The sequence below is a fragment of the Anabrus simplex genome, chromosome 5, assembly GCF_040414725.1.
Source record: "Anabrus simplex isolate iqAnaSimp1 chromosome 5, ASM4041472v1, whole genome shotgun sequence".
In the NCBI taxonomy this organism is placed as follows: Eukaryota; Metazoa; Arthropoda; class Insecta; order Orthoptera; family Tettigoniidae; genus Anabrus; species Anabrus simplex.
In genome coordinates, this window is record NC_090269.1 from 257354777 (window position 1) to 257379016 (window position 24240).

Below are 24240 nucleotides of genomic sequence, written 5' to 3' on the forward strand. Positions count from 1 at the left end.
GGAAATTTTGTTTTAATCTTCTTTTGTGGTGATGTATAATACGAGGAACCACTGCTCTCGTCACTGCCACATAATGCTGGACCGCTTTCTGAAGTCGTATCATTTATCGCTGGATTATCCCTAAAATCACTTTCATTATCATCTTCATCGGTGACTTCTTTATCTGCCATAAGAGTTCAATACTCTTCAACAAAATCGTCTTCATCAAGTGTCTGTTTTCTAATCTGTTAGAAGACTATGCGATCTACCGTAGTTGGGTTTTCATCCGAAATGCCGAAGAAATCCACTAACAACTTAACGATCACAGCTGGTTTCATTTTGTAACAGCCTATGCATACACCAGGTCACATCCACCTCTAGTACGTAACTAGCAGACCGGTTTCGCGTCTACTCCTTTCTTTGCGCTCCATACTTCCTTTCCCATCCTTGCACTTCCAGCGGTCCATAGCACGTCAAATCGCACCAAACGTCGTTTCCGATGTCCTGAAACATAAGTAAACTGGTCTCGTTCAAAACTCAGCGATAACAGTTGGGTTCCCTTCCTTGCAAGTATCTCCTTCGAAAAGACAGTGTATATGGAATGAGAGAAGACGGAAAGCCCGCTGGATGGTAACAACGTTCGGAGAAGTGAGGAAAAGTAAAAAATTGAAATACCTAAGTGAGATCCTTACTCCCAGTGATAATGAGAAGCCAACACTAAGATCACGAGCGGGGAAAATGGAAAAGGCATTAAAACTGTGCCATGATATCTACAAATCCAGATCCATCTTCTTCAAGGTAAATGTGAAACACTACTCTGGAGTAGCCAAAACTAGAGTGTCTGTGCGCCTCTGAGACCAAAGTCAAAATAATTGATGTTATTGCTTTTATGTCCCACTAACTACTTTTACGGTTTTCGGAGATGCCGAGGTGCCGGAATGTTGTTCAACAGGAGTTATTTAATGTGCCACTAAATCTACTGACACGAGGCTGACGTATTTGAGCACCTTCAAATACCACTGGACTGTGCCAGGTTCGAGCCTGCCAAGTTAGGTTCAGAAGGCCAGCGCTCTGCCGTCTGAGCTACTCAGTCCAGGCCAAGTCAAAATAGATTCCCTGACAGAGGGAAAGGTAAGGAAAGAAAAGGAAGTTCCTCGGAATGATATCAGTACCCATGAGAGCGTTAGAAGGGTTTACATCCCATCTAAGGTCCAACAAGGAGTTGCATTCGAACATAGAAATTAATAATAATAATAATAATAATAATAATAATAATAATAATAATAATAATAATAATAAAGAAATGGTAGGGCCCTAGCTGCTACATGCGGGCATTTAAGTTTGACGCCATCTGGCTGTCTAGTCGTCAATTTCGACGTTCCGTTTTACTGTAGGTCTACTAGATGGCAGAGCACCGAATCTCTATTGGGCGTCTATGGCTAAGTTTTGATTAATTTTGTTGGGTGAACATCAAATGTGTCACCAGATACCATTTACATGCCGACATAGTACGGTATCAAGTGTCGAATGGACTTTTTTTCCCGCCCTTCAAAAATCCGACAATCTCTGCCGTGTTTGAACCCGTTATCTCGGGATTCAGAGGCTGATACTTTACCACTGATCCACAGGAAAAATAAATCCATCACATTACAAAATAGGAGGTTGATTAGTTCTACCATACCTCCTTTTTTTATCCTTAAGTGATTAACGATTTTACACCTTGTCTAAGGGTCCGGATGCAACTGAAAATATTCGCCAAGTGTCCTCGATTTTCTTTGTGAAACTGTTCTTAAAACTCTATTTATATATTTTGTAGCAATTTCTAAACTGCGTGTGTTTCTAAGTGAATGTTTGGACTTCGTTCTACAGCACTAGCATGTCATATATGGATCTTTGGCTAGAAAACTGTTCCTCTCATTACCAATTCAACTAGATATATTGCCAAGGAACAGTTTATTGTGGTCGGAGGTTGAAACTTCAGCCAATAACATCATTTCATACGTTAATTTAAAGACTGAAGTAGATTTGTTGTCGATGGACGATATTCAATAAATAAGTAATTAAAACTATAACAAATTGGATGAATTGAAGCTCACAGAAATGGGTTAGAACTTTCAGTTTCTCCAAAACTGTGATGTTAACATTTTAATCTGCTCAAACTTAAGGAATACATACTATGTTTGCCTGGAACATCAGCATGTATAAAAATAAAGCAGAAAGCCAGCAAGCATGGTGACGGAAAGGGTAACATTTATGGTACAGCTGCAGTGACGTATGAAACTAATGGAAAGTATTGAAAAGATTTCATACGAGAAGCTGCATCCTCAGAAAATACATAAATGGTACTTGACGGAAGTTATAGCGGGCTATCCTCACGTAATGTCTAGCGAGTCACATTTCTTAGGTGAGGTTTTTTTTACTAAAATGCCAAAGTTGTCTTCGATTTTGCTTTCAGCAATATTGTGGCTCTAAGGTTCATCTTTTACGGCATTTGAAGAGAATGAACTCAGGAAGATTGGCATATAAGATACTTGAGTTTCAGGAGAATTGGAAAACCCATCCTCCCTGACTGAGAGAGGTGCGCAAAGACCTACAGGAAGGAAGCATAAAGTCAGCTGAAATTCACGTGAGAAAACATTTTAGAAATAAAGTTGCGGACCTGCTAAACTACGGATCAGATCAGTGGGAGAACAACAGAGGAGGTGCAAGAGGTTGAAAAACCTCCGGCGGGAATGTAAAGAAAAGAGTGTAAGCGTAAGGTCGAGGAAAGGCAGGTATCGTGCGTACTCGTAGCCATAATTGGCTGTATAACGTTAATAATAATAATAATAATAATAATAATAATAATAATAATAATAATTTTACGGACAGGGTGAGTAGTTAGAAGGCAGAAGAGCTGGCCATTTGAGGCCAAGTTGGCGCATTCGATCCCGGCTCAGTCCTATCACAGAACAGGAAGCATACAGAAAGGAAACTTCGGTCCAATGCGTGCACCAAATTCTAACGCGCATGACCAGTGTCAGCCATATTGGAACAGAGTAAAGAGCTGTCATGTTTAGCTTCGAGTAAACGCTTGTTTTATATCTTGTGAGCTTTGATTTGACAATATTAAACAGCTGTAATATGTTTATTCAAGTGAATATTTATTTTATAAGTTTTGAATATTACATTTGTACATGTTTGTAATTTTGCATGTTTGAAAATGAGCGCTTGTAAGAATAAATGCAGTCGATGGTGCTCAGTGCCTCGCCTAATTGTAAACACTAATCCTACACAAACAGAGACAAGTTTTTCCATCTTCTGAAAAGACTAGCAACGGCAAGTAAAATTATTAATTAATACATTAGTAAGAGCAGAATATTCAGGATAAAAAAATCGTACAGTTCAAATTAGCTATAAAAGCAAAGTCTGCATAGAGACCGTGAAGGCCCTTGGAGGGGTGAAAAGTAAGGGCTTCCACTATCCGTGGTTAGCTCTACGCCCGGCCGCCTTTGCCCCCAGGAATTACCCTGGTTCTCAGGAACCTCAGAGCCATGTGCAGCTCCGGAAGTGGAAATCTCGTTTCTTAAATGTGTGACCTCATGACGGGCAATCGAATATACGTCCCGAGTTAACCGAGCACCCCTTTACTACCTCAGCCAGGCAGCCCTTAAATTAGCTATGGGTAGGCTTAATTAAAAATCGCGAATCCTACACTTTTCCAGTGAAAAACTGCGCTATATATAGCGTACACTTTGAATATTTTTTCATATTTTCTGCTGTTCCAAACATTATTCAGCACAACAAATCCACCAAAATGAATATTATAAAAGTAAGAAAATAAAGCATTCACAGAGGGAAACAGTGAACCTTATCAAGTGGCTAAAATTGACGAACAGGTTATTATTATTATTATTATTATTATTATTATTATTATTATTATTATTATTATTATTATTATTATTATTATTATTATTATTATTATTATTATTATTATTATTATTATTGTACCGGGCGGTACACCTCCACGCCGCTAATTTAAAATGTGCGCCAGTTGAAACTCCTCTGCTGGAGGAAGTCTGAACTTTATTGACGGTATTAATTTTCTACTTTCACTGAAGATGTCACTACGTGGAAAATTTGGAGTTTTTGAACTGTGTCATTTTTGATGTGTTTTTGTTTTGCTTGAAGTAAGAAGTGTGAACTTTCTCTTCTAGAGGACACTACTGAAGAACTACAATAGTGCACCCTAGTGCGAAGAAAAATAACTGTTCTTTGGAGAAAATTTTATTTCAAAAGTTTGTTCTTTGTTAAATTTCTTTCTGTTATTGTTTAAGTTGGCTGTATACCCCTCTCTTTCCCCTGGTTTTGCATTTAACCAATCCCGAATTTCCGTTATTAATTTCTGACCAATCATAGGTATCTTCCCCCAACTTGAATATGTTGCTGTATCCTACCCAATAAAAAGTTTGTGGGAGGGTGTTTTCATTCCCCTAACACCTAGAACCTTCCGCGAGAGTATATAAACTGCTGATTTTAGGGTCTCTGCGCCACTTCTGTTCCATCTTTCTGTGTGTAAAGTACCTAGCAGGGGGCGGGAAGCGCCTCTTTCTTCGGCAGCGGTCAACAACAAGGTAATGGCCAATTAATAACTTCTTTCTTTGCTAGATCAGCAGTTTAACTCTCGGGGCGGGTCCGAAGTTTTTCCATTATGTAACCTTCCGTAAAATGTAAAGAAACTGGTATCTATCCTATCTTTTAATCATATTGTTTTAAGGTGAACTTATTTTCTCAACCTATTCTTCGTTAACGTAAAACAAGTTGTTCTTTTCTGAAGTCACCTCTGTAGTATGGGATTAGCCCTTGCATTAGTGGCCTAGAGCCGGATTAAGTTTTAAAAACAAGTGTATTAGGAGTGCAGATCGCCTCCTCTCAAATTGTTATTTTAGAGGTCATGTAATTACCCCTTTTCATTTAATAGACCTCAGTAGGTTGGGTATTTTACCCCTGTGTCTATGTCCAGTGAGGACAACTTGAAGGTGGAGTTCGGTGTGGCCTTTGAGAGGCTTAAAGTTGAGAGCGAGTGGCTCTTTTGTAAATCGAGTGTTGTATGCCTCGTGGAGGCTTTTCAGTGTAATTTGGAGCTAGGGCTCCTAGGCATGAATGGGGTTTTCTGCCCCTCTGTTGGAACTTGTGTTTGGGGTAAAACTGAGCTGATTGCCCAAGCATTGTGTTTTCAGGGCTCGAAGCCCAAATCCTGTAAATATTGTAACTACCCTTTGACTTGCTACTTTGTACCTGCCATGCTTGTTATTTCTTTGTTTTCGAAAAGAAAATATAACCTTGTTAAATTTTAAATTAATTTTACTTTAGTAGTTTGAGACCCGTTCACACCCGCACCTTCTTTCACGCATAACTACCACAAAAACACGGTAACAAGTGGTAGCAGAGCATGGTTGAATGGGTCTCAATTTAGCCCCTTTTGACGGCTAAACATTGTTTTGTTCCGAACTCTAACAATTTTCTCAGTTGCTGGAATTTTTTTTTGAGTTTTTCAAAATTGTTCTGTCATCATGCCCGGACCTCGCGATGTTCTCCATCTTAACTATTTGCGCAAGGAGGAGTTGATCTATGAGTTAACTATCAGAAATGTACAATCTGGAGGCACGGTTGCAGTAGACACAAACAAGCTTAGAGAGTCCCTAGATTTGCCCATTTCAATCCCCAATTTGGGAGAGAAAGAAATTGACGACTCTCTTTCCACGATCACGGAGAATATTACTGGGCTAGCTTCTGTAGTTAGTTTTTTGATGAAAATGATCCTTCTCCCAATCAAATTAAGCGTGTGCAAGCTAGGCTGTTTCATTTTTCAAATAGAGTTAACGATCTGTTGTCTCTAAAGTTGAATGACGTTCAGAAGAAGGAAGCTAGTACGCTGCTTGAAAATATGTCTGAATTATCTAGCAAGGTCACTCAATTGTTAACTGGGGAAGTTCCTCCCAAAAGCGACCTACCCACCACAGTGAATGCAGGTAGTGAGGAAGCGCCTCCCAAGGGAGAAGTCAATAGGATAACCGTTGCTGCTCAAACTATCCCTGCCCCATTGGACAACGAATCTGAACGCCGTGCATCGTTGAGTAACATCCGTTCGGAATTAACTTCCTTGCCATTGAAACCTTTGCCTACTATGTCACCCGGGTTCAGTAGCTTGCCTCATCCATTGGCAATGTTGCTCAGAGGTATCTCTAAATTTTCCGTTAACACCACCAGTGACGTAATTTCATTTTTAAGATTTCTAGTTGAATTTCAGGATCATGCCCTTGTGTTTTCTCTTTCTCCATGTCAAATTTTGCAAATTATCTATCCTTATGCAATTGGTATTCTCTCTGACAAAATAGTAAGAGCCATAGCCGAACAGTCATCTATTGAAGATTTTCATGCAATTTGCTTGCAAATTTTATTCCCGCCCGCGCGAGGTCATCTCTGATTCAGAAGTACTATTATCGTGTACAGCGTTTGGATGAAAACCTGGCTGACTTCATCCAAGATATTAAATTCTATACTAGGGTGTTTGCTCTTCACTTTCCGGAGGATCAGATTGTACAGGCTATTGTAGAGGGAATTTCACCTCCCTATAGGTCATATTTGTGTTTCGCGGCGTGCCCGCAAACTTTCTCTGAACTTGTAGCATTGGCCGTCTCAGCAGAAGGAGTTAGATATGCCGATTCTTTGCGTGTAGCGAAAGAACCCCCGCCTTCCTTTAGTAATACTCGGCCTCCACCTCGCCGATCAGTCACCCCTCGTAAATGTTATGCTTGTGGGTCGCCTGACCACCTGCGCAATAAGTGTCCACTGATCAAGTCGAGTGGGACAAGGAATGGGGCTGGTTCATCACAAGGCTGTTTTAAATGTGGGGCTTTCTCACATATCGCCAAGAATTGCCCAAACTCAAATAGCACCCCCTCCTGCTCAACTTCTGGTGCAAATTCCACCTATGCCAATAATAAAAAGTGACTAGTGGCTTCGGCTGAGTCGACTAATCCATCTTCCCGGGACTCAGCCCCTGGTAAACAGGTTGTAAATTCAGGGAACGAGCAGTCTTCAAATTCATCTTTTGAATGCCCTAAAGAATGTCTTAGGATTGCGGCGGATACCCCCGCACCTATTCCTTTTCTTAAGATTGAGTTAAATAACGAGCCTATAACCGCTCTATTAGATTCAGGTAGTGTTTGTTCAATTATTTCGGACCAATGGTATTCAAAATTTAAGTCTGTTTGTAAACTACCTGACTACGTCTCCTCTCCTGTTCAATATGTTTCGGCTAATTCATCCCCATTAGAAATTCTAGGTTCCTTACTGGTCAAAATTCGTATTTTTAAATTTACATGGAAAACCAAACTGTTTGTGGCTAAGCACTTGTCTTGCCCCATCATACTGGGAGCGGACTTTATTTCTCACACTGGTCTTGTGCTCGATCTTCAGAGTCAGTCGTGCACATTCAAATTTGCGTCCAAATGTAAAATTCCCTTGTTAAAGTGTAATTCTGTGTCATGTTCATCTATTTCGCCTACCCAGGATGAGATGTTGTTAGACCTTAGACTTCTACCTGAGGAGCAGGCTGATAGTATTCGTAAATTATGTCAGTCATTTCCAGAGGTGTTTTCTGATACTATTGGTGTTACTGACCTTATTGAATACAAAATTGAGGTCACGGATTCGATTCCTGTCCGTTTTCCACCATATAGGCTATCTCCACCTAAAATGAAGGCATTGAAAGAAATCATCGATCAAATGTTGAAGGATGGTATTATTAGGCCCTCTAAGTCGGCGTATTCTTCGCCTATTTTTCTAGTCCCGAAACCCCAAGGAGGCTTCAGGCCTGTCATTGATTATAGGGCTCTCAATCGGAAGGTGGTGTTGCAATCTGTGCCCCTTCCTGACCTTCATTCTTGCTTTTCATGGTTTCGTAAGGCCAAGTTCTTTACTATCTTGGACTTGAATCAGGCCTATAATCAAATTCCCCTTGCCGAAGAGTCTAAACATCTTACAGCGTTTGCCACGGACTGGAACTTATACGAATACAACCGCGTGCCTTTCGGGCTCCCCACGGGAGCAGCTGTACTCACTAGGATACTAGATAGGGTCTTCTCCGACATCAAATTTGAGTACTTATATCACTACTTGGATGATGTCGTCGTATTTTCAGAGACTTTTGAAGAACATCTAGATCATCTGCGAGAAGTTCTCAATCGCCTTCGTAAGGCTGGGTTAACCGTTAAGTTGTCCAAGGTCGCCTTTGCTAAGCCCTCTATGTCATTCCTAGGGCATATTGTGTCACCTGATGGTGTAGCAGTCGATCATTCTAGAACACAGGCCATCCGTGATTTTAAACCTCCCAAGGACATTAAAGGTATCGCCAGGTTCATTGGTATGGTGAATTTCTTCAGGAAGTTTATTCCTAACTTCGCTAATAGAGCGGCGCCCTTAAACCTTCTTCGTAGGAAAGGCATCAAATTCGAGTGGGGACCTTCTCAACAAGCCGCTTTTGAAGATCTTAAATTAGCTCTCTGTAATGCCCCTGTACTTGCTATGCCTGATTTCTCGAAGAAATTCATCGTCCAAACCGACGCGTCGTCGTCAGCTGTTGCGGCAGTCCTTCTTCAAGAGACTGAACTAGGGAGGCGACCCATCGCCTATGCATCTAGGACTCTATCGGCTCAAGAAGCCAAGTATTCCATCTATGAGCTCGAAGGTTTGGCAGTCTTATTCGCCTTAGAAAAGTTCCGTCTCTATCTGGAACACGTCAAATTCGACCTGGAGACAGATAATCAAGCTTTAAGCTGGGTCTTAGGTAGGCCGCGTCGTACTGGTCGTATAGCCCGTTGGGCCATCCGTATTTCTGCCTTCCAATTTGATGACAGGCATATCAGAGGTACCGAAAATGTTGTTGCTGATGGACTCAGCCATATGTTTTCTAACGACGTCGAGACCCAGGAACCGGTCGACAGTTCATCACCTCCCGAGTCCATACTATCTGGTGTTAATGCCATCTTAACAGATGCTCCCATGCTTTTTAGGGATATTGAGAAATACCAACGTGAAGATCCGACGCTGGCTCCGATAATGGAAACCCTTTCTTCTGGGGAACATGTCGTCCCTTATGTTCTGAGGAATGGTGTTTTATGTTGCCCTTCGAGGCATGACAAGATGATGAAGGTTGTCGTTCCAGCTGTTCTTGTGCCTATGATCTTCAAATACTATCATGAGATTCCATTGGGGGGGCATCTGGGGATATTTATTTATTTATTTTTTTTGCTATGGGCTTTACGTCGCACCGACACAGATAGGTCTTATGGCGACGATGGGATAGGAAAGGCCTAGGAGTTGGAAGGAAGCAGCCGTGGCCTTAATTAAGGTACAGCCCCAGCATTTGCCTGGTGTGAAAATGGGAAACCACGGAAAACCATTTTCAGGGCTGCCGATAGTGGGATTCGAACCTACTATCTCCCGGATGCGAGCTCACAGCCGCGCGCCTCTACGCGCACGGCCAACTCGCCCGGTAGGGGGGATATTTAAAACTCGTGAAAAGATTCGTGAAATGTTCATCTGGAAGGGTATGGACGGTGAAATCCGTGAACTTGTAAAAGCGTGTAAATCTTGTTTGCTTAGTAAACCCACCATGTCCACCAAGGTAGGCCTTCTGTCTTCGCATCAAGCGTCGCGCCCCATGGAACGCCTGTATATCGATTATGTAGGACCCTTCCCCCAGTCGAAGGGAAATGCCAACAAATTCATCTTTGTATGCGTAGATGGTTTTACAAGATTTTCCTGGTTATTTCCGACTAAGCTGGCTACCGCTCAGTCCACCATTACTTGCCTAAATTCTATTTTTGCTTCTTTTGGTCCGTGCCAATATGTTGTGTCTGATAATGCTAAGGCGTTCACATCAAACCTTTTTCGTAAATTCTGTTTTGACTTGTCTATTTCTCATGTAACTACTTCTGCTTATTACCCTCAACCATCGCTGGCTGAACGGGTTAACCGTAATCTCAGGTCCGCGCTTATTGCCTATCATCATGAAGATCATTCCAGGTGGGACACGTCCTTGCATTGGTTAGCTTTTGCTTTGAATTCGGCGGTTCATGAATCACATAAATTTACTCCAGCCTCGTTGATGTTCAAGTTTGTTCCCAACACGCCGCTCTCTAACCTCTGGTCTCTGAGTGACATTCTACCCGAGACAATAGATCCGGACAACATTAAAGATCTTTGGAAGAAGGCTAAAGCCAATCTTAAAGTGTCTCATGAAAAGGTTAGGGAAAGGTATGATCGTGGACGGAGACCCACCCCTTTGAAGTTAGGTGACCAAGTTATGGTCAAGAACTTTGTTCCCGCGGGCAAGCTTGCCCCCAGATTTCATGGGCCTTGTATCATTCTCGATTTTCTTACGCCGGTTACATTGTTAGTAAGCAATCCAGCCACCGAGAGGATATTTAGGGTTCACCTGTCCCAGGTGAAACCGGTGTAATTTCTGTGTTAACTTGCTTCATATAATTTGAAAGGAATATGAAGGTTATATATTTTTTTTTTTGAGTTTCACTTTTATGGCATTCTGCTCCTCCTATTATATTTTGTTTTATATGTAAGCTTTTGTAAGACCTTCCCCGATCCGTTAAACTGCCCTTCTGTCCTTACCACGGCCATTACCACGCTCCCGTCTCCTGCTATACACACTGTGGCTTGCGTATATTAAATGCCACGGATATCTGCACGCCGCTGGCCCCTCAACTTCTCCACCAAGCCTGTGCCCTCAAAAAATGATGATGGTCCAACAATTCTGCCGCCTAGTTTTAATGTTTCAGTGCCCCCGCAGCCGCGTGGCGCCGTGCCGCGCCTGGGCTCGAGGAAGGGCCCCCTCGACCCCAGCGAGGACGACTTGTGCACGGCGAGCCGGAGCTCTCCTCCCGGCCAAGGCTGATGTGCGGCGCACGATCTGCTACTTGCCCGCAGCCTGTATATGTTCACCGCGGGCGCGGCGTGTTTCAACACCACTGCTCCCCTCATAGTGCGGGCGAGCGGTATCTCAGGGTACTTGAGGGGTCCGGGCGGCCTCCTCTGGACGCAAGCTGCAATGGCCGGTCTGGCCATCCAACTTAATCAACATCAACTATATGGACATCCCAGATCAACTTTACTACCCTTTCTTGGGTATTCTACGGCAATTTTTGGTGGACTTAGAAAATTTTCCACAAATTTAAAAACTAAAGTTTTCCTTCTGAATTCAACTTCTACAAACATAAAAACTGTACTTCTCCAGTTACAACAAAAATTTTGAAACTGAATCAAACCTCATTACGAAAATCTTATAAATTCTTCGGCAATTAATCTTCATATCCACATCATAACTTGGACCTTGTCTCAAACAGATTTCATGTGTAACCCCTGGAGGAACTTTTGGGGGGGGGGGGAGGTCTGTACCGGGCGGTACACCTCCACGCCGCTAATTTAAAATGTGCGCCAGTTGAAACTCCTCTGCTGGAGGAAGTCTGAACTTTATTGACGGTATTAATTTTCTACTTTCACTGAAGATGTCACTACGTGGAAAATTTGGAGTTTTTGAACTGTGTCATTTTTGATGTGTTTTTGTTTTGCTTGAAGTAAGAAGTGTGAACTTTCTCTTCTAGAGGACACTACTGAAGAACTACAATAGTGCACCCTAGTGCGAAGAAAAATAACTGTTCTTTGGAGAAAATTTTATTTCAAAAGTTTGTTCTTTGTTAAATTTCTTTCTGTTATTGTTTGAGTTGGCTGTATACCCCTCTCTTTCCCCTGGTTTTGCATTTAACCAATCCCGAATTTCCGTTATTAATTTCTGACCAATCATAGGTATCTTCCCCCAACTTGAATATGTTGCTGTATCCTACCCAATAAAAAGTTTGTGGGAGGGTGTTTTCATTCCCCTAACACCTAGAACCTTCCGCGAGAGTATATAAACTGCTGATTTTAGGGTCTCTGCGCCACTTCTGTTCCATCTTTCTGTGTGTAAAGTACCTAGCAGGGGGCGGGAAGCGCCTCTTTCTTCGGCAGCGGTCAACAACAAGGTAATGGCCAATTAATAACTTCTTTCTTTGCTAGATCAGCAGTTTAACTCTCGGGGCGGGTCCGAAGTTTTTCCATTATGTAACCTTCCGTAAAATGTAAAGAAACTGGTATCTATCCTATCTTTTAATCATATTGTTTTAAGGTGAACTTATTTTCTCAACCTATTCTTCGTTAACGTAAAACAAGTTGTTCTTTTCTGAAGTCACCTCTGTAGTATGGGATTAGCCCTTGCATTAGTGGCCTAGAGCCGGATTAAGTTTTAAAAACAAGTGTATTAGGAGTGCAGATCGCCTCCTCTCAAATTGTTATTTTAGAGGTCATGTAATTACCCCTTTTCATTTAATAGACCTCAGTAGGTTGGGTATTTTACCCCTGTGTCTATGTCCAGTGAGGACAACTTGAAGGTGGAGTTCGGTGTGGCCTTTGAGAGGCTTAAAGTTGAGAGCGAGTGGCTCTTTTGTAAATCGAGTGTTGTATGCCTCGTGGAGGCTTTTCAGTGTAATTTGGAGCTAGGGCTCCTAGGCATGAATGGGGTTTTCTGCCCCTCTGTTGGAACTTGTGTTTGGGGTAAAACTGAGCTGATTGCCCAAGCATTGTGTTTTCAGGGCTCGAAGCCCAAATCCTGTAAATATTGTAACTACCCTTTGACTTGCTACTTTGTACCTGCCATGCTTGTTATTTCTTTGTTTTTGAAAAGAAAATATAACCTTGTTAAATTTTAAATTAATTTTACTTTAGTAGTTTGAGACCCGTTCACACCCGCACCTTCTTTCACGCATAACTACCACAAAAACACGGTAACAATTATTATTATTATTATTATTATTATTATTATTATTATTATTATTATTATTATTATTATTATTATTATTATATCTCCCGTAAGCCACGTGACCTTACCGTAGTGGGGAGGCTTCTGCCTTCCAATGAAGTAGGTAACCGAACCATAGGTGTAACCATATCGGATGGGTATATGTTCAGAAACCAGACCTACGAATGGTTCATCGAAAGAGGGTAGCGGCCTTTCGGAAGTTGGAAGGTTGGCAGTCTGGGTGATTGACTTAGTAACGGGAAACTACAGCCGTAAATAACTCCCGAGGACAAGTAGCTAGCTCTCTCTGTATGATCGGTGATGTACCGGTGATGGCTTCCTCCCGGGTAAAATGCTCCGGAGGTAAGAGAGTCCCTCATTCGGATCTCTGGGAGGGGTCAATCATCAGGAAGATGAACACTGCCATTCTGCGAGTCGGAACGTGAAATATTAAAAGGTAGAATCGTTGTGGTAGGTTAGAGAATATGAAAAGGGAATTAGGCAGACTAAAGTTAGATGCAGGTGGTATAAGCGAAGTAATTGGCAGGAAGAGCAGGATATTTGTTCAAGCGACTACAGAATTAACACAAAATCAAACAGGAGGAAATTGAGGCGTTGGTCTAATAATGAACTGGAAGACGTGCGCTGCTCTACAACATTCGTTACGAATAGGTCAGAGCCTTTGCTGGTAAGATGTAGTGTTTACTGTTTACAGCGCACTATGTCTTCTGGTATGGGATAGAATAAATTTGTTACTTTCATTGACATGTCTCAGTCTCATACTTGGCTTTGACAACATGAAAGTGGCTGAGGTATGAGTGATGCTAGTAATACCATTCCTTATGCAGCCAGTCCCTGTTATGAATGGTGTGAAAATATCGCTCATAGGGTCGGTTGGTGCACGCATTTCAGTGGGCTTGGCAGACTGATATGCAATAGCAACTTCTGGCTCGGTGAGGAAAGCAACGGGAAACTAGCTCACTCCTCATTTCCCTAGTACGCCTCTTGAGTGACACCTAGGCCATCTATGACAGCTGATGGCGGACCTGTTGAGGATCCAACCAGCCTTCGGGCTGAATACCCAACATACATACAACATGTATAGATATGCAATTGTGCCATGCGCTGCCCGTGTTATTTTATTAATGTTAACTTTTAGTACTTGTATTATTTGTAAAATGCTTTTTCTTGTATATTTCTGTGTTATGACATTGATTGATTTTTACGAATTATTTTGTAGTTTTAGAGTTAATGTTGTGTGTTTAATTTAAAGTTTTAGATTATTTTGTTTCGCGCGGAACTTTACCCTTGTGGTAGCCCAGATTCTTCGGAATAAATAATACAAATAATTGAAGACTCGATGTATTTACGAGTCGCTCTATAGATGTGATGTACACGATTACAACAGTCACTGGGACTGTAAACAATCAGCCTTGCGAACCAGAGAACTGTGGAATCAACTATAATTTTGATCATTTTGGACAGTTTATTACTCACCCCTTGTGAACTTCATGGCGACAGATGCTAAACGTGGACTTAAACGGCATCCAGAGTGTCACAATTCATCTCAGTGACCCCAAAAAGTATGGATTCGACACTAATATTGGCTGTTTTCGATTACTTTTGCATGCCACTCCATCCCAACCCCTAAACGCAGGGGTTCTAGGGGTGTCTTACCCCCTACAACATTTTTTACACATACAAAGTCACGTGTGTACAAAGTTTCTTTGAGAGCTATGCTGGAACATGCACATATATTGAACACTTGAAATTAGAATTATGGGTTCAATATAGCCATAATCTCGGTCAGTTTGGACAGTTTGTTTTACAAGTTTTACAACTCTTCCCCTCCCCCCCACATGCCGATGGTGGCTGAACTTGGACTTAAATAGCATCCTAAGTGTCACTATTCATCTCAGCGACCCCAAAAATTATGGATTCAACACCAACATAGGTCGTTTTCGATTATTTTTACATGTCCCTCCCGCCCCACCTCCAACCCTAGGGGTGCTGATGTGATGGTGTGTTAACCACACAATATATTTCTCCAGATAGCATTAAGTAATATGTGTACCAAATTTAGTTGAAGTTGCAGGCTTGCCTATAGTCGTCTGTCATTTTTAAAATCGTTTAGCTTCGCCGACGTCTTGACGTACAGATATTGCTCCTGAATTGTGTGCAACCCGCTAAGTACAGGATGTATTACAGAGGGGCAAGTCGTCACCTACTTATTGGAGTGGTCGTTTAGTGATTTGATTCTAGGATTATTCAAAGTTCACTATTATTATTATTATCATCATCATCGCCCACCCTCATCGGAGGGTCTGCCTTACAAGGGCTGCACTCGTCTAGAAATAGCCACACGAAATTATTATTATTATTATTATTATTATTATTATTATTATTATTATTATTATTATTATTATTATTATACCGGGAGGTACACCCCAAAGCCGCGCATTTAAATCTATCGCCTAAAAGAACTCCTCTACTGGTGAAACAGTGAAATTGAAACTACACCTACTTAGAACTTTACTCAGAAGATGTCACCACAGAAATATGATGTAATTTTGTTATTGTGAAGTTTCCTGAACTGACTGTATTTCTACTTGTTTTGTTTGCCATTCATCAAGAAGTTTGGACATTCTTCCATAGAGGTCACTACTAAAAACTATGATCATGCACCCTGGTGCGAAGTGACATAATTTTTTATTTAAAAAGTTTTGTATTCATAAGTTTTTTTACTAATTGATGTTCTTTTATTTTTGGGTTGGCAATATTTATCGTTTCTTTCCGCCAGTTTTAAATCCAATCAATCAATAATTTCTGTAATTAATTTTATACCAATCACAGTCTTCTTCTTCTTCTTCTTCGATTTTGAGTGTAACTTTTAAATTAACCATTAACATTGAGAGGGTGTGACTAGTTTAATCTTGAATGGTCTCGAACTTTCCCCGAGGGTTTATAAACTGCGGATTTTTACGTCTCTTGGCCAATTAATCGTCAGCTTACTAAGTGTGTGTGTGTCAAAGCAGGAGGCGGGAGGCCTCTTTCATCAGCAGCAGTACATCGACAAGGTAATGGCCACATAACATCTTTCTTTCTTGCTAACTCCGCAGTTTAACCCGAGGGAAAGGTCCGAAACTTTAACTATGTAACCAACTTTTCTAAAATGTAAATCTTATTTCGGCTAATGTAAAAACGTCGTAAAAACTTTAACTGTAAATCGGCGATAGAGAGTGATGTACACTCTCGAGCTCCCCTTTATCTTGATTTGAGGTGCCACGTTTTGTTTCTGCAATGTATTAAAGTTATATCCATGCGTGCAACCTCAGTAGTTTGGGAATAGCCCCTGTTTCGTCGGCCAAGCGCCCTATAGGTTTTAAGTTTTTGGAGCTCAGTCTTCGACTCCATTCACATTGTACTCGGGCCGTTTATTTAACATGTTCTTTTTCACTAAGGCCCTGTGAGTTGGGTACTAGATACCTCTGTGTAATAAGTTTTCTATTTTTTAAATAGTGCCTGGTAAGGCCAGAGATTATTAGAGTTTCATGCTATGTTGCCCTGAGTAGGCTTGGAAAACTGAGAGCACGTTAGCTCTTTTTCAAGTGTTGTAAAAGTGCCTCTGGGAGGCCTGACATTATAATTTAGGGAGCAAGTGCTCCGTGTATTGTGGGATTTCTGCCCTTGAGTAAATTTGTGCTCTTTGTAAATTTGAGCTAAGAGCACAGGAAAAGTGAAGCGAGGGCTTGAAGCCCATGATCTGTTAAAACCACTAATCTTGGATGTTTCCCAATCTTGTTTAATGTTCGCTACTTGTACCTGTAAAAATTGTAAAGTTGGAAATTGTTGAAAATATAACCTTCAGTTTAAGCTTTAAATTCAATTCTTGACATTGTAGTTAGACCCATTCATCCCGGCACCTTCTTTCACCTCTGCGATCCACGATAAACCACGGAACAATTATTATTATTATTATTATTATTATTATTATTATTATTATTATTATTATTATTATTATTATTATTATGAGCTGCCTGATCGAGGCGGTAAAGGCGTGCTCGGCTCGCCCGGAAGGACGTGTGTTCGAATCCCCGTCAGGAAGTCGTCAAATTTAAGAAACGAGATTTCCACTTCCGGAGGTGCACATGGGCCTGAGGTTCACTCAGCCTGCACCAAAAATGAGTACCAGGTTAATTTCTGGTGGCAAAGGCTGGCGGGCGTAGAGCTAACCACTTTACCCCATCACGTGCCGAGGTTACGAATGGTGGAAGCCTTTACCTTCCATCCCTCCAAGGGCCTTCATGGCTTCATGGCTTTGCTTTGCTTTGCTATTATTATTATTATTATTATTATTATTATTATTATTATTATTATTATTGTTACAATATATTATTTTTGTACTACACTATAGTGTTGGGTCTCACTAAAAGCCGTTTGTGCCAACCTGATTTAAATGAAAACTGAAGTCACAGGGCACATTGTACTTAGCGTTTGTCGAAAGTAGCCAGTAAAGTAAATGTATTTAATTAATTGATTATATCTTATTTTTTAGGATGAAAATTGAGTCAATAATCAGCTGATTTGAGTTTGAACACCCGCTTTTCCGTGTGACTGTAGTGTAATCTACCAGAGACAGATCAAACTTTACCAGATCCAGGGATTTCAAAGTATTTTCAATAGATGCCTCCAATATTGATTTTCTAGTGCTACCTAGTGTTATGTATTGTTACTAACTTATCGAGAATATTTATGTTTGGAGGTCTGATAATCTGATTACTCTTCAGTTGCTTATTTGTTCTTTTAGAGTTGTCACACCTGTTCTAAGTTTATCAACTAATTAGGTTCTTCCTCCTAATGCTAGTATCTATCTATCAAACTGCTCGTTGCATCATTATTCTAGAACTATCAATCAGCCCCTCTATAAATACTGTAAGTTTTTGAGCTGTGATGTCTATCTGCCTTGTATCTTTGAATTTCTGCGTATCACAGGAAGTCTCCCTCGGGAGTTGCTGAGGTGGGGGCTGGCGTGAGAAGGTGGCGTCACAAGGTAAAGGCAGTTTTCATCTAGCTATGTGAACATTATCTACGTGTGGAAAAGGGGAAGATTCCGTCGTTCACCTTTAGCATGTAACGGGTAGGTCGACCTACGTTTACTTTAATTTAGGGCTTTCTCTTCGTTAAAAATTAAAATGTTTTTAGGCAGTCTTTGGACTTAATATAACCACATTTAATGGGAATTTTATAAGATGTAAGAATACACGAGTGTGTACCCTCGTACCCCTTCTTCTCTTTGTTGTCTGGTGACTAATATTTCCATTTTACTGTATTCCTGCTCATTCCCTTCGGACTCAAATTTCGTCTTCCTTAGTCACCCAGTAGTATGGCATATTCAATGCGTCATCGGGATTTATGCCCCCCTTTATTTTCTTTAGTCTTAACCTAGGAGAGCTTTTGAGTTTACAGCCTTCGTTTCCATTTTATTTACTCGGCCTTTCTAATCTACCTTTTAGAATTATTTTTCTCTTTTCATGGGCATAGTATGGGCTTCGGCTCATGTAAAACTTTCTGGGTATTCCAAATGGGTTTCCCTACTACATAAGGGTAGGGAGTGGAATAGCTGTTCAAGCTCTTAAGAGCAGAAAGTATTGTTTGCTTCAAGTGTTAGAGGTGTTTAACACTAAACATTATTGTAAATTTCCTGGCGCATTGAGGGCGTTTGTAAAAGCTGTAAATTATCACCAGTGTTCAAGAACCATCTTGGTGTGACATTTAACTTAAACTGAGCGTTCGATTTCTCTCGTTGGAAGTTTGTATACTAGAAGCTACAGCTTCTTTCTTTGAATTATGTAAGGTTCTACCTTCCTTCTGTCAGAGGATTCAGTTTTCAGAGGCTAGTGCCTCTCTCTCTTCTTGAATGCCAAAGACTTATACATTGGTGAGACGAAATCTCTTATTGTGAAATGACTAATCTTATAAAATTCCTTGTACTTCTTGTTTATGTTTACCTCCTGTTAAATCTTTATATTTTGTTTTTAAAGAGATCATCCTATTATAAAAATAAATGAATTAATGAAATTCATTAGATTTTGTTATCAACATTTAAACTTTTGATAATGATTTGTCCAGTCATTCACCCCTCACGCTTCTTTACCTCTACGAATATTCCCGGAAAAAATAATGGAGTTGCTAGCAGCAGTGAATTTCTTCAGAGTGTTCTAAAGCAGCTGTTTTTGTTGGAAGTCAAATTGGTTTATTAGTTCACAGCCCGAGAGAAGAAAATTGGAAGAAAAAATACACAGAGGAAAATATCCAAAATTTTCAGAATAAATTATCCTCATCTACGGCAGAAAACAGTGATGATTTTCAGCTTACGGGTGTAAATAGTGACCAATTTAAAAGTTTTGTTAAGTTTTTGTATAAAGATTTAGCATAACTTTTGAAAATTCATTTGGATTAAGAGATTGTAGCAAGAAAGGAATGCGATAGCCTATCCAAAAGAATTCAGACTACGACTCTCAAGTCCTAATGCCTATGAATGTATGCAAGATAAACTACTCTAAGACTCATGTCAGTAAAATAGTAATGATCTCCTATACGAAATTCTTCTTCTTATTATTAATGACCTTTTCCCATTTACTTGGGATCGGCATTAAGTGTGGTTTAAACCCAGTTTATTCATACGTATTTTCGTTTTCAAATCTTCTTTATGTACATCGCTGTACATTGACTTCTATTTATTAGCACAGAGTAACTTCTTAATATTTCGAAAATTTCCCTCAACTCCTTGTCGGAGTTTGATGCTACAGTTTAATTTGGACTCTCACGGAAGTTTTTATACCCATAAAAATAGTAGGTATCGCTTTGGAAATAACATTTACCACTGGGTGAAAAAATACGTACACTTGCATACTTTGGCCTATGCTGCTTTTTTTTTTTTTTTTTGCTTCTGAGCCCCAATTTCTTACCCCCAGCTCGTAACAGCTCGACCTTTCTAGAGATCTTGGCGATATCATGTTCTCTGGTATCAAGTTTTAAAGTTTGTAAACTGTCTGGTAGTGCCTCAATTGACGTCTTTCTCTCGTTTACTAGGTTTAAACATTGCCGCTAGCGCTGGTTTTGACTGCCTGCTGATGAAAGGGACCACCCTTAGCTTTCATTTCTGCATGTTTCCTATTCTGTGCCCTGGTGGTATTTTAAAATGCTAAAATACGCATACCACTTGACGGTAGATTTACAGGCAAGCAAAAGAACTTATGTCGGATAAAATTCCGGCACCTCAGCGAATCTCAATTTACAACAATAACTGCGGCTTCGTTTAAGTCTACACGTCTTATCTTAAAAACATTAAGAACTAAGTCTAACCATCGTCTTCTTGTACTTGTTTTTTCTCATACCCTCTATGGCTGACTCCATTATTCTTCGAGGTAATCTATCTTCCTCAGTTCGTCTCACATGACCCCAGCACCGGAGCCAGTTCACATGCACAGCCTCATCGGTTCAGATGGGCAGTTTCATCGATCAAGTTCATTCCTAAAGTAACATTCATCTTCTCATTGCGAGTGCCCACCCATTGTTTTCACCTCTTTGTACCTACAATCATTTTCGCTGTTTTCATGTCTGTTACTTCCAGTTTATGAATAAGATATCCTGAGTCTAACTAATTTTCAGTCCCTACAGCAGATGCCCTTGAAACAGACTGATGTGAGGATAGTTTCGTCACGGAACATAGGCTACTTTTCTGAGAGAATAGGCCTACTGTGAGCTCACTTCCTTATCTTTGCTATACCTTGATTCGGCTGCACTTACTGTGTTACCGTCCTGTGATAATGCAGGTACTTGAAATGATCCACCTGTTCCAGTTTCGTATTCTCTATCTGGCATTCAATCCTCTCAGATTTCTTTTCAATTGTGAACACTATACTTGGAAATGTATGCTTAATCCGAGAAAAGAACTAATTATGGGACAAAAAAATCAAAATGTAGAGACAAAATATTAATTATAAATATATTCTGTTAAGATGTACATACCTCTTTCAGTTCGGGGGAGTGCTGAAAATCCAGGAGCTGCTGCTCTCATAGTAGCGACGCACGCCAGAAACGTAATCACAGCAACGGATACTCCTTTCATGTTTCTCCTAGATGGAAATAAAAATAAACACCTGTACAATAAACCAAGCAGCTACCTCTGAGTTTCTTGCGATATCAAGCCTGAAGTCGTTGGGATGTTCTGAGATGGGATGTATTTCATTCAAGTATCATTATTTTTATTTGCTACACAAGACTAAAAGTGGGGACAGGGGGGGTTAATTTCTGAGGATGACGTATTAGCACCGAAAGCCACATAAAAATGAGGGCAACTGGGTGGATGGAGGGGGGTAGGAAACTACTAGATGGCATGAATAGGGTACTACAGGGGAAGTTATTAAGGGATATAAAGAAGTTGTGTAAGGTGGTCCAAGGCATGAAGGGGCACTAAAAAAAAAAAAGAATGATATCGATGGCCTAGATTGAATACTTCGTATCTCACAAAGTTCTTCATATGCATTATTTCCCTTAAGACTGGTCACGCCTTCCAGCCACATTTGGGTATGCAGTCCATCAGAACGATGTTCGTTGTGTATATTTTCCTATGCTTACGAGTAAAGGAAAATGAGCCTTATAAAAATTATACTCTAGAAGTTAGTAGGAACGTCACGTAAACATGCTCTCCTATAGTACGGTACGGTAAGGTTCATTTTCCTTCACACATCGGCATAGGAAAAAAGAACACAACGGACATTGTTCTGATGGACTGCATATCCATGTGTGGCTGGGAGGCGTGACCAGTCTTAAGGGAAATAATAAAAAGGAAGAACTTTTTGAGATACGAGGTATTCAATCTCGGTCATCGATATTCACTGATAAGCCACCACCACGACCACCATCACCACCAGGGTCAACTGCCATGGCACACAACGTGACGATGACGAATTAACACCGAAGTGATAGACGGGTCTAGTGTGCAGCAGGTCACTAGCAAATTCACTCACTGCTGGACAACAATGAAGTGTGAGCGGTCATGACATACAGAAATATCTCCTCACAATGAAGTACAGGTGTTACCGTCTTATAGAGGTACCTCTGCTCACCACACGTCAGAAGGTACAATGACTGACATAATAAAAGGAACACCACCTTTGGATTTTTGAAGTATGGTAAAAGGTCGCCTGGACAGATGAATCTAGGTACCAGTTGGTACGCGACAATGGTTGGGTACGAATGCGTCACCCAGCACGTGAGACAATTGGTTCCCCTTGCCAGGAGGTTACAGCTCAGCCGGTGGTGGTATCCTCGTGGTATGAAATGGAATCTCTGGTATATTTGTCAACGTTCCTCACCAGCGGGAGCAGGGACCTGCTGTCAGATCATATCCAGCCATTTGTTCGCCTCCTGCACACTGCAGGAAACATTTTCCTGTAGCAGGACGATGCACCGGCTCATCACTCCCGAACGTCATCCCACATCTGACATGCCACCGAGAGTACTCTGCGCGCCCTGGACCCTACTTCAACCATTCTCATTGCATGGTGGGAGGCTGTGCGGCATTCATGGATCAGTATTGTTCTCCAATGCCTCCGATATCTTGTGGAGTCTATGACATGCCGCACCACTGCCATCATCAGGAAGAAAGGGGCGCTACACGCCACTACCCAGTTATCTCTCATTCAATTCCTCATCGGTGTAATGTAACAGGAAGAATGAAATTCTGTAAATTAAGTAAAAACATGACGATAAGGACCAACGTGCTAACTAGGAGGTAAATGCGGGTCATAATTTGGTGGCTAATGTCAATATATCTATATATATAAAATAAGAGTTTTGTATGTACATTGCTCAGAATTTAAAAAGAACGGTATTTCTGTATCGGTCATGTCCACAGACAAGGTAATGCAATTTTTACTTTTCCGTAATTTCTGTCTGTCTGTCTGCCTGTATATATATGTATGTATGTATGTATGTATGTATGTATGTATGTATGTATGTACGCGCATCACGAGAAAACGGATGAAGAGAACTGAGTGAAACTAGGTATGTAAACTCGGAGAATGAGCCACTACAATCTAGACTATAAATAATTTTATTCACGCTGAGTGAAATGGTAGTTTAGGGGAAGGCCTAAAATTTAATTCTCAAATATTTATGTTATTAGTGGTCCTGTCGATAATTACTGCATAACTAAAGTTATATATAATTCAATTTCCGATCGTTTATTTCTTATACATTTTTACCGTGCTGGCTATGATTACAGAAATATTCACGAATTTCTATTTTTGTTGCCAAGTCCTTATCAACGCTCAGCCACGAGGAAATGGGTAAACGAATTTAATGAAAATCGGTATATAGATTCGGGGAATAAGAAACTACAGTCTAAGCTATAAACAATTTTATTCGCCCTAAATTAAATGGTGGAAATGAAATGGCGTATGGCTTTTAGTGCCGGGATGTGTCCGAGGACTGCGGCTCGCCAGTTGCAGGTCTTTTAATTTGACGGCCGTAGGCGACCTGCGCGTCGTGATGAGGATGAAATTATGATGACGAAACATACACCCAGTCTCCGTGCCAGGGGAATTAACCAATTATGGTTAAAATTCCCGACCCTGCCGGGAATCGAAGTGACCCCTGTGACCAAAGGCCAGCGCGCTAACCATTTAGCCATGGGGTCGGACAATTAAATGGTAGTTTAGGGAAAGGCACCGAAAAATTTATTTTTAATTCATATGTTATTGGTCCTATCGAAAAGTAGGCTACTATATAACAGAAGTAATAGAGAATACAATCCCCGATCATTTATGTTTTATTCAGTTTTACCGTACCGACTATGATAGTAATTTCGTGTAGCTATTTCTAGCCGAGTGCAGCCCTTGTAAGGCAGACCCTCCGAGGAGGGTGAGCTGCATTTGCCATGTGTAGGAAACTGCGTGTTATTGTGGTGGAGGATAGTGTTATGTGTGGTGTGCGAGTTGCAGGGATGTTGGGGACAGCACAGACACCCAGCCCCGAGCCATTGGAATTACCAATGAAGGTTAAAATCCCCGTCCCGGCCGGGAATCGAACCCAGGACCCTCTGAACCGAAGGCCAGTATGCTGACCATTCAGCCAACGAGTCGGACACCAACTATGATAAGAGTGGTATTTCAGAGTCGGAAGAAAACTAAATGTAAAGGCCTACAATATCGAAACCTCACAAAATGGATCAACAATAACATTACTTTGACCATTGTTTGTTGTGATATTCTTTGTCTCTTACGCTGCCAATAGATGGGACTACTGCTGCGTACCGAGTATAACAGCTTGCCTGAATATTGGTGGGAAATAGCTGGGGAGTT

The 24240-nt window shown here is 40.9% G+C and overlaps 1 protein-coding gene across 1 annotated transcript in view; it reads right to left on the reverse strand.

The window, feature by feature from the left end:
• LOC136873963 (uncharacterized) overlaps window positions 1-24240 on the reverse strand; it is a 199216-nt gene that overhangs the window by 160558 nt on the left and 14418 nt on the right. The window contains exon 2 of the mRNA XM_067147361.2: window positions 20903-21009. Within this exon, the coding sequence (XP_067003462.2) occupies window positions 20903-21002 (100 nt within the window). The 5' untranslated portion in view covers window positions 21003-21009. The remainder of the gene's footprint in view (window positions 1-20902; window positions 21010-24240) is intronic.